This window comes from Onychostoma macrolepis, chromosome 07 (genome assembly GCF_012432095.1).
Source record: "Onychostoma macrolepis isolate SWU-2019 chromosome 07, ASM1243209v1, whole genome shotgun sequence".
Lineage (NCBI taxonomy): Eukaryota > Metazoa > Chordata > Actinopteri > Cypriniformes > Cyprinidae > Onychostoma > Onychostoma macrolepis.
The window spans coordinates 42,914,938-42,926,697 of record NC_081161.1 but is presented as its reverse complement, the minus strand read 5'-3'; the positions used below and the strand labels follow the sequence as shown (position 1 = coordinate 42,926,697).

General features: G+C 33.2%; 1 protein-coding gene across 1 annotated transcript; it reads right to left on the bottom strand.

Moving 5' to 3' along the window:
• Window positions 1-105: 105 nt before the first annotated feature.
• zgc:101810 (uncharacterized protein LOC493612 homolog) lies at window positions 106-11,239 on the bottom strand. Its single transcript, XM_058783310.1, has 8 exons — window positions 11,131-11,239; window positions 10,017-10,127; window positions 8,840-9,128; window positions 7,045-7,181; window positions 6,070-6,219; window positions 4,937-5,082; window positions 3,678-3,810; window positions 106-2,550 (listed from the first exon to the last, which is right to left on the bottom strand). The coding sequence occupies exons 1-8, from the start codon at window positions 11,176-11,178 to the stop codon at window positions 2,380-2,382; spliced, it is 1,185 nt and encodes a 394-aa protein (XP_058639293.1). The 5' UTR covers window positions 11,179-11,239; the 3' UTR covers window positions 106-2,379.
• Window positions 11,240-11,760: the final 521 nt, after the last annotated feature.

Sequence of the window (11,760 nt, the reverse complement as noted above, 5' to 3'; positions counted from 1 at the left end):
TAAATATATACATGCATGTGTTTGTATTTATATAATAAATATACACAGTACAAACACATATATTATGTGAACAAAAACTTATTTTGGTTGCGATTAATCGTTTGACAGCACTAATATATGTGTGTGTGTGTGTGTGTGTGTATATGTATATGCATGTGTATATGTATATATATATATATATATATATATATAGCTGATTTGTATTACTAATATTCGGGCTTGAACATCAGTGTCAAAATGTCTGATAATTTGGTTAATTTTAGTTAATTCTAACACTATATAGCCCATTAAAATGTAATGGTGATGTATGGGAATAATATGCAAATATTTCTCATTTAATTTTTTAATGATTTTCTTTCACATTAAACACTTGACAGAGTTCAGTGGATCATTGGACGTGTAGACACACACACACACACAGAGACGGCAGCGTTTCCTGCGAATGTCCCTCCAAACGACTGTTTGATCAAACGCTCTCTCACCGGGTTCACTCTGACTCTGAATGTGACGTTGTAATACTTTCTTTCTACAGTGAACTGTGCAACTATAATGTAATGCTTCTTCTATGATTCATGGGGCTCTGATTATGACTTCAGTTCAGCTTTGATGCTTTTTATTGCTGGATCAGTTGAACTCGTGGCCAATGCATGCGTTCGTTTGTGATGCGGTTCATTGTGATGCATGAATGAACAATATGCTTCATATGGCATCATCACGCTCAGATTAATTTCTTTGAATGTTTACTGCCTTGGGAACGATGCTGTACGCTTGTTCACTGACATACAGTATTAAACATGCAGTATTATGAATGCAAACGCCTGACATCTGTCTCTCTGGAGCCTCTGGTTGCCAATCATGGATTATTGTTTGCTGTTTTATACACTCACATCGACCTGAAGTAAGTTTGTAGTCTTTGTAGTCCACCAGATGGCAGCAGCAACTTAGTATAATGTAGTTTTGCAGCTCTTTTTCTGATTTGAATCATATTTGGTGGATTGTTGGAAAAATAACAATAAGAAATATTCATTATCAACAAATGACTTTTATTGGTCTGTTTTAATATGTAAAAATGTTTAGCCAGGTCAAACTCTTCTCTCAATGTCTTTGGTTTCAATTTGCCATTTATTTCATTACATTCCTTTTTTGTGTACAGTACATGATGTGATTCAGACTTTATACTTTGAAGTCAGAATTTGCTTGGATAGAAATCTCAAGTTTTCAGTGAGTTAAATCTGACAAAACCATAACTGGTTTAAAATGAAAAACTGTTCATAAATAAAGAAAAATATTTAATTTGTTATTTCTAAAAATAACATTTGGTGTCTTACACTGTAAAAAAAAAAAAAGTTGAGCGAACTTAAAAAAACATTTTTTACCAGCTTCAGCAGATTTTTGAGTTTGCTCAACTTGTTTTTGTGGGAGATTCTCAAATTTTTGTTGTATAAACTTAAAACAACAAGTTGAGAAAACTCAAAAATCTGCTGAAGTTTGTTGCCTTAAAATTTTAAGTTGGCTCAACTTTTTTTTTTTACAGTGTGGTTTGGTTTTGCTTAGTTTATAGTAATTTTAGGTGCTTTCATCTTTTATAGAGAGAGAGAGCGCTTTCATTTTTATTTCAGTATTAGTTTAATTTTAAATTTACGTAAAACGTTTTTACCTTTTCATCTAATATTTTTTTTAATTTCAGCTTTATTCAAAATTAAAATTTCTACTTTGAGCAGAAATTTGCTTGGCCGAAAGTCTCCAGGAATTAGTTAAATCTGACAAAATAGCCTTGAGGACTCATTCAAAGAGAAAAACAGCTCATAAATAGAGTAAAAATGCTTTATTTTTATTTTTAAAATGATAACGTTTGGTGTTTTAGTTTGGTAAGACAGCAGTAATAATATTAAATCTCATTGAGATATTATTACAGTTTTTATTCATATTTTGAATTAGTTTTTATTTTATATGATCTGTTTTCATATTAAATTTTAATTTTGTTTTTGTCATTTTTATTTTATTTTTTTTTTTAAATATGTCTACATTTATTTCCATTAATTTTAGTTATTTCAGTTTAGTTATTTTAGTACATGAAGATCAACTAAATGAAAATGAGAAATGTTGCCTTAGCAACTAAATGGAAATAAAATAAGTTTTAGTTTTTTTAATATTTTTATTTTATTTTCAGTAGAGTTTATTTTAATTCAAGTAACGAAAAATGTTTTGTGGTTTTAGTTCACTATAATAACCCCGACTGTGACCTTTTAGTATGAATGAGTATTTATTGGATCATTTATTTTGATAGCTAGGTAGTGTTTGAGCTGTATTTTCAGGCCTGTAACCATCCTCAGATGTCTGTGATGTGCAGTGGTAAAGCGTGCGAGTCTGCACATCTTCTCATCTCACTGCTACTCCCAGTTTGTCCAGCACCTTCAGGCCTTTCTCCTCGTACTCGGCTCTCGAGAGCCAGAAGGACTCCTTGTCTTTCATGATGTTGGCCAGCACCGCTCCTCCCATGAACACCATGTGTTTGCGCCGCGGAGGGTCTTCAATGCGGATTTTAAATTTCTGTGTGCGAGAGAAAGTTCAAGAAAACAGTGAGGACAACTTCGAAATCAGCTTGACTGAAGCTAAATTAATTACAACTAATACAAGTGTTCAGTTTCTGTATCTTTAGAATCTGAAATATTTTTATAAGTTTATTTTGAGCGGTGCCTCTGTTATCTTCATTTACATGTCAGCAGCAGCTCTCTCTCTTGCTTTTCTAAGGCCTTTGTGATGTAAAACTGCTCACCTGGGGCCTCGTGGATGAATGTTTTGTACACACTAATTGAGTTTTTGAACACTAGAGATCAGCCAATAATGGATTCTGCGATTAATTACAGTCGTTGAAAAAAAAAAAAAAAGCGAATTCCCAGTTAATCAGTCAAAAGATTTTAAAAACTATATACTGAACTGGATTAGGTAAAAATTTATATTATGGCATTTTATGAGGTACATTAATTTGAAAAAAAGATATTTTGAGAGAATATATCTTTATATATATTTTTGTACTGCATCAGTGTTTTACAACATTTTCAGTTGGCATTTATTTTTATATTTTCATTTTAATTATTGTAATTTTGTTGTGTTTTTATCATTTTTACTAGTATTTGTATTATAAATATTTCTATATAATTATTTGTTAATTCAAATTCAACTTTAACTTATTTCAGTTAATTATCAGTTAAGTTTCAGTTAAGTTTTTCTTAATAAAAATAGAAAAATTTGAATTGAAATTGAATTTTCTAATTTTGTAGTGTTTTTCTAATTTCTAAAGTTTTTTAACGAATTTTTCATCTAATATATATATATATATATATATATATATATATATATATATATATATATATAAAATTTGAGCTTTATTTCAATTACCGAAAACATTTTATTTATTTTTTTTAGCCCACTAGAAATTAATTTTTGTCTTGTTTTAAGCATAAATTTGTCATTTTAAGGTTTATGCTTAAAATAAGGAAAAAAGTATTTTCTAATGGGAAAATAATACAAATAATCTTAAAATAAAGTCTTATTATTGAACATTATTTTGCTTCTCACATAAATTTATCTTGTTTTGAGGGTGTTTCTACTAGGGAGAAAAATCTAGAAATCCTAGCGTATAAATGAGCAACATTAGCGTTAGCATAACAGCTTACAGAAAGTTTCTCAGTGTCTCCCTTCAGCACTCTCTCCAGATACAGCTGCTTGATCTCGCGCTCCAAACGGGAAGGAAGTCCCGGGTACATGGTGGTTCCTCCGGACAGGACGATGTGCTTGTACAAATCCGACCTTTAGATGGACGGTAAGACATGAAGGAACATTCCAGATGGAAATCAATTTAATTTCACATAAATAACAACTGCACTTTAAAAAAAATAAAAGTTGACCTATCTCAAAAAAAAAAAAGGCAATTTATCATACTCAACTTGTTAAGTTAACTCAACTAGCAAACGACAACTTAAAAATTTAGTTCACCTAATGAATAAAAGTCAGTCTATTGAATTTGAAAATATTTGTCATATCAACTAAAGATTGTTTAGCATTTAACAATGCTAATCCTCTTTAACAATCTTCTTTCTTTTAGATTTATGTTTATTTTCAAAAGCTACTTCATAATATGGATGGTATCTGCCTCTTAAAACTAAAGGCAAATGTTTATGCTGATAGACAAATGTATTAAATCTAGAAGTTGCAATGAGATGCACATATACAGTACCTCAGTGCATGATTCTCAACCATGGTGAGGATCAACAAATGTTAAATCAGTAAAAATATGAACTCTGATGCACATGACAGCTAACTGACAGAGACAACAGCAGCAGCATAAATTAAGCCAGTAAAATGTAAAACAATGATAATATTTGAATAATAATTACCATTAAAATGTTTTCAATCTGCATTGCATGCTGGGAACTTGTGCAATATTGTTCAATGTAAAATAGTTTTTTCAGATGACTCAATTTGAAAAGCTGGGGGAACATTTGGATATGTTGTGAACAAATACTTGAGTATCTAAGTCAAGGCAAACAAAACAACTTTTGCTAGCGACATGTTTACAGTATTTTTGTTCGGTTCACGCAAAAAAATTGCATCTACTAAAAATTCTTTTTTCAGGATACTTTTTTTTTTTTAGTAGAACTTTTCGAAAGCTGGATTTTTTAGTCTGTGACATGCTGAAAATGACCTCAGAAAAAGTGCCTCGGTTGTATTTAACCTGAAATATCTCTTTAAAAAACTAGCTGTGCTGAGGAAAGTCTCTCCCAAAGGCCTTGGATAAAAATATCTCCTAACTTGTTAGCAGAGAAACATTTGCAGGACAAATCTGTCCAATTACTGACCATACGTCAAGTCAACTTTTGCACCGAGTCAAGCATTAAGCGTCTAACTGAGGATGATGCTGTTGAATTACTCTGACCTGAGGTCAATGTCTGCTGCCTGGATGGTGTTGAAGAGCAGTTCGGCCACACCAACACCCTCCACGTTAATGAGATGAGGCTGGAAAAGAGCTTCTGGTGCGCCGAACCTCTCGCCTCCGACCATTATCGTCCGCCCGTCTGGTAACTGCACACAAAAAAGGTCAGTAAAATTTTTATTTTCTGTAAAGAGGCCAGTCAAGTTTAAATATACATGCATAGAGCAGCTCTTTTGTGCCCCCTATTTGCAGATACATAGACTGCATTAGTGCCTGACTGCTTTTTGAGTGTTTTTTTTTTTTTCATTCATTTTTCTTACAGGGATTATTTTAAAGTTTTCATTAAAGAGTTAAAAGCCATGAACCAAACCAACCTGCTACAAGGTGAATCACTACACTGATTTGAAGCAAAAAAAGTATTTGAAAATTGAACAAAGAGACAAAGCTACAAGTCTGGCTTTAATGAGGGGGAAAAAAAGACAATCCCATGAAGCATTAAAAATGACATAATCGCATTAAAAACTATGGTGAAATACAAAACTAATGTAAAGTTGTTGATTTTTTTAACAATATTTTACATTTATTACCAAATATCATTATATATGCAAATATTTTGTGTATAAGTATTGTGAGAGCATAGAGAGACAGACTTGATTACATTATTTGCATGCTTCATGGGAGTGGGTGGAGCTAAAGAGCTCTTGGCTACTCTCTGATTGGTGGAATTTTTGCACAGCATCATGGGTAATGTATTTTTTTGTAATTTTTTTTTTCACAAATTCCACTGTTTAAAATTTATATTTTTTAAATAAATTGAAATAATGCTAACAGATGGTTTGAACAAAAACATATACCACTGATTAACAACCAAGGTCTGTCTTTAAATATTTATCATTAAAAATAATTTTTTAATAGAAATTGATGGTTTAATTGCAAATGTCAACTGGAAAGTTAAAGTAATATGCACTATATATGTGACTCTCAGTTAATTTTGCCTTGGGACCCAAATTTGAAATGGAGAAGCAATGTAGTATCAAACTTAGCCTATTTTTGTTCATTGTTTGCGAGGACATTTCCTAGAATATCTACAATTTCATCAAGTGTAAGTGTATTTTGTGTGTTTTTAAGTGCATTACCGAGTAGGACTCCACCAGGACAGTGGTCTCATTGGCCAGTTTCTGTTCCTGCTCAATGTTGTAGCCAACAAAACACAGATTCTCCTTCATCATCCGCACCGTCTCGAAGTCCGCCGTGTGGTTGAAGGCATAGCCTCGCAGAAGCAAAAGCTGCATGGATGAAATATAATGGATGAAAGATGTATTTTACATCTTACAAGTGCATCTGTGAATTACTACTGATTACAGTAAAGCATTTACAATGCATGTCAAGAGTCCTGACATTAATATGTCACAGTTTACACAAAATATGAAGCAGCACAACTGTTTTCAACATTAATAATAATCAGAAATGTTTCTTGAGCAGCAAATCAGCATGTTAGAATGATTTCTGAAGGATCGTGTGACTCTGAAGACTGGAGTAATGCTGCAAAAAATTTAGCTTTGCACCACAAGAATAAATTACTTTTATAATATAAATTAATTTTATAATATATTCAAACAGAAAACAGTTACTGTAAATTGTAATAATATTGCAAAATAGTAGGTTTTGATCAAATAAATGCATCCTTCTGCGTACCATAAATTGAAGAACACTGGTGTCCAAAACAACTTTGGACCTCACTGATTTTCACTGTATGGATACAGAAGTTTGAAAAGACATGAGCAGAGGTAGAAAGTCCAGGGGTCAGAAAGTAATACGTTTATTCCAGTCATGAACTCAGCCAGCTAATTTCACCAATTAGTTCTACCTCCTGGCTGAAAAACTGTGCTAATTAGCAAATCCAGTTGACTGGAACAAAATACTGAGGAGGACTTTTACTTTCTGAACCTGGACTTTCCACCTCTGGACATGAGGATGAGTAAATGATGACAAATTGCTTGTTTTTGAGGTGAACTGTCTCTTTTAACATGTACTGAACTGGTAACGTTGCACTAAAGTGGTCGTCCTCAGTTTCCATGGTGAGAAAAGAAAAGTGGAAAGGGAAATGTCACCTTAATCAGATAGCGCGTGATGTCGCGTCCTGCGATGTCTAAGCGGCGTGTGAGGTGCGGCAGAGAAAAGCCCTCATAAACAGGACAGATGTGAGTCACACCGTCTCCGGAGTCGATCACCACACCGGTCAACAAACCTGCCACACAAACACAGCACACACTCTGGGTTGCCAAGTCTGCGGTTTTTGGAAGTGGGCCCCTTTTAAACAGTTGTTGCGAGTTGATTTTGTGTTTGACATTTTCAATGTTGGGAAGGTTACTTTGGAAATGTAATAGGTACCCTATTTAAAATGTAACGAGTAGTGTAACTATTTCAATTACTTTATTAAAGTAACTGATTACATTTGATTACTTTTTGGTTACTTTTCTAAATTTCTAACGGATGTTTTCAACTGTTAATCATTTTAAAACATGTAAAGCAGGCAGGGTTAACCTTACAGTAGTGCTCAACACTGATTACTGTCAGACTTCCAGAATCATTCTTCACCTGAATTAAGATTATAGTAATTTAATTTTAAAGCACAGCCACCACAAAATCAGACTTTAGCACCTCTTCTTACTTTGAGGCCATTCTGAGGTTAAATACAGATTTAAAATCATTACAAGAAAGCGTTTAATAGCTATGGTTCTGTTTTTGAAATCAAATCTTTGCATAGCTATGATAGGAAACACTGGCATCTAACAATGCCTTGGAAAAAAGAGTTAATCTTAAAAAAAATTAAAGCATTTACTTAAACCCAAATAGGAAATAAAACAGTTAAGCATGTGTCCTGAAACATTGGTGTCTCATATTTTAAAGCAGTCAATGCAATTTGGGAAAGAAATCAATCATATCTGCCTGTGTGTGAAAATATTAAGATGTAACCCCCTATGTAATCGTTAACGATTTCATAAATAACTGTAATTTAATTACACATTTTTTCTCAGTAAATGTAACGAATGTAACCGTTACATTTATTTTGTAATGTAACTACGTAACGCCGTTACATGTAACTACACTGTAAAAAAAAAAAAAAAATAAAAAGTTTGAGCCAACTTAAAATTTTAAGGCAACTAGCTTCAGCAGATTTTTGAGTTTGCTCAACTTATTTTTGTGGGAGATTCTCAAATTTTTGTTATATAAACTTAAAACGACAAGTTGAGAGAACTCAAAAATCTGCTGAAGCTGGTTGCCTTAAAATAATTTTTTTTTTTTTTTTACAGTGTAGTCACTCCCCAAAACTGGACATATTGCATATTTGACTGAAATGTTTATATTGATATAGTTATGCTAATAAAAATGCTACCCATTTAATATCTACCAGTGACAAAACTGTGCTAGATTACAAATTTTATGAAGGAGGGAGGGTACCATTCAGAAAAAACAAACTGATTATGAGTGATTTTTCAAATCGCCACTGCAACTGCCGTAAAAAGCTCTGGTTGCCTTTTAAACATTCAGCTCAGACGAGCGCTAGGACTGCACATGCGCATTGGCTGGATCAACCATAACGCTATTTGAGCTTAAAGGGATAGTTCACCCAAAAATGAAAATTCTGTCATTAATTACTCACCCTCATGTCGTTCCAAACCTGTAAGACCTTTGTTCATCTTCGGAACACAAATGAAGATATTTCTTGATCGTGTGAGGATCCTTGCTGTCTATGAAGAGCTCTCAGATTTCATCAGAAATAATTTGTGTTCCAGATGAACGAAGAACTTACGGGTTTGGAACAACATGAGGGTGAGTAATTAATTATATCATTTTAATTTTTGGGTGACCTATCCCTTTAAGAAGTTCACCGGCCAGTTTTACCCTGAGCGTAGAGAGTCAGCACGGCCTGAATGGCCATGTAGATGCCGTGGAACTTGTAGGTCTCGAACATGACCTCGGCGATCTTCTGCCGGTTCTTCAGCGGGTTCAAGGGCGGCTCCGTCAGCAGGACCTTACAGTCGGGAGGGCTGATGTTGAGCCGCTGCGGGCCGAAGGTGTGATCCCACAGGTGCAGCATGTCCTCCCAGCAGCGGACCATCCCATTCTCCATGGGGTACGAGACCTCCAGCATGGAGCGGCATTCGCTCGCCTCTTCACCAACCATCAGATCCTGCAGAGAGGTGAACACTGTTGACTTCAGTATTGAACGAGTAAAAAACAATAACAAATTATTAAAGCATTGAGGGTACTGAATGAACCTTATTTATTTTAATAAGTAGCCTAATATTTATTCAATTCATTTAAAAATGCATCCGTGTATTCAATGAATTATATATTCTGCAAATTGTTCTATTGGCTATAGTTTCTGCAGCAAAAATAATGAATCTCATGCAACTCTAATAATCTGCTGTCTAATGTCAACAGTCTTGATATGTTTTTAAATAAAATTATGTTGTATATCTGAGAAATATTAATCTATATTAGAATAATAGATAAGACAGTGTATATATTGTTAATATTACTTTTTTTTTTGTGGTTATTGAAACAGTCTTGAAATGTATGAGAGTACAAGAGATATATTATAGCATTAAATAATATCGAATAAGGCACTTAAATGTACAATAAAAGATATATTAAAATGAGGAATAGAACTATTCTAAATTTTAAAAAAATCTGTAATAAATGAGAGGTGTTTTTATTTTTATGTTGTTAAATGAGTGTAATTTATTTATATATTATTTTAGCATTATATATTTATTAATGGTTTGAATTGTTTTAATATTTTCAGGTTGTATTTCAGTTTAAGTTTTAGTAGTTTTAAGATCTTTTGTCATTTGTATTGTTTTTAAAGTATTTTTAAGTATTTATATTTTCTAACTTTATTTAGTTTTTATTTGTTTTAACAGTTTTATTTCAATGTAATTGTATTGTTTTAAATGTATTTACTTCACTACTTGGTATTACAACATTTTAAAATTTCATTCATTTTTTCCTATAATATTTTTTATATTTTTATTTCAGCTTTATCTTTTTTTTTTTTTTTGGCTGGATAACTCACCTTGATCTCTATATTCCCGACTTTTGTATCTGACCGAATGATGGGACGTCCCACCAGGGCTGGGAAGATGTGATCGGGAAAATTGGAGCCAGCAAAACCACACTTGACAAACTGCAGACATTACGTGGGAAGATGTCAAGTGAGTGGTGTAAAAAGTAAACCTCAGTTCTCTTATACCTGTTTCAGGTTTGTAAGGTCATGCTGCAGATATCGCACTGAATTAGCTTGTTTTGAAGAACTGCAACTTCCCCAGCTCCCTCTAACTTCCCTGCTTTCACTAAACTGTGTTTTAAAGCTTCAGGTCATCAACCTCCAGACTAGCTCATGATGTAGAGAAGCACAACACTGACAAGCTTCAAAGTTTAAAGCACTTCCTCATTTGCGACCAATAACTGTGTATCTTTTCCCCTGCCACCTTTTAAGGTGAAGTGAACAGTGTTTGTGGGCAGACGTGTTCAAACAGATTTCAGCAATGCAACAGGCCCCTGCACGAGCCCACGTCAGGCATGCAATGCAGTCAATACACTGAAGTCATGGAAAAAAGCTTCTGAAATCTCATGTGTTTAAAAGTTTTGTTAAGAATGTTAGAAGCTTTTAAAACAGCAATATATTTAGTTCTATGTAAGTTTCTGAGTTTCTTTCAACATTAATTTAAAGACAAATGTGACCTGGACCACGAAACCAGTCATAAGGATCAATTTTTCGAAATTGAGATGTATACATAATCTGAAAACTGAATAAATCAGCTTTCCATTGATGTATGGTTTGTTATGATAGGACTATATTTGGCTGAGATACAATTATTTGTATTATTTGATATATTTACGGTACAAAATTTACAAAATATCTTCACGGAGCATGATCTTTACTTAATATCCTAATGATTTTTGGCATAAAAGAAAAATCACTTTGACCCATACAGTGTATTTTTGGCTATTGCTACAAACATACCTGTGCTACTTATGACTGGTTTTGTGGTTCTGTGTCACAAATAGTGTTGATGTTCAATCCTGTGCATCAGTATCAAGTATTTAAATCAGTGATATTCCATAGCAGCAGATATATTGCTTATCTAGAGTTTTAGCCTCATAATTATAACTTGTGTATCTCTTACCCCCGTCCCATTGTCACAGACGATCACTTTCCTCCCGCTGCTGTCCATGCTGGTTCAGATGAGCTGCAGGGACTGTCCGTGCATTCGGTGAGGATGTAGGCGCTCGTCAGTCTCAGTCTGGCTGTTTTGTGAAGTGAGGTCAGATTTAAAGGAGGAACACAGCGGCTCCGCCTTCACTGCAATCGGTCAAATCCCAAAGGAAAAACCTTGCACAGTTACACTCTAAAATTATGTCATTTCATGGAAAAGTAATGCACAAATCTTAGAGTAAAACCTGTTAATTGCTGAACTGCCAATTATCTTATCACACAGTAAATATATTATATTTTGAAAAAAATATATATTTTAAATATGTAAACAAGATATAATTTAAATTACTGTAAAATATTGTGAAAAATGATACATAAAGAAAGCAGTATGTATACTTTTACAGTAAAAAAAATTAGTTGAACTCTGTAATTTAATGGAAAACCATTGCAGAAATCTTACAGTGAAACCTGTTAATTGCTGAACTGTAAGTCACGTTGTCATACAATAAAATACTACGTTTTAAAAGATAATACATGTCATTTAAAATGACCTTATAATTGAGAAAATGTTTAGAATATTTAACAAAGCAACTTTTACGGT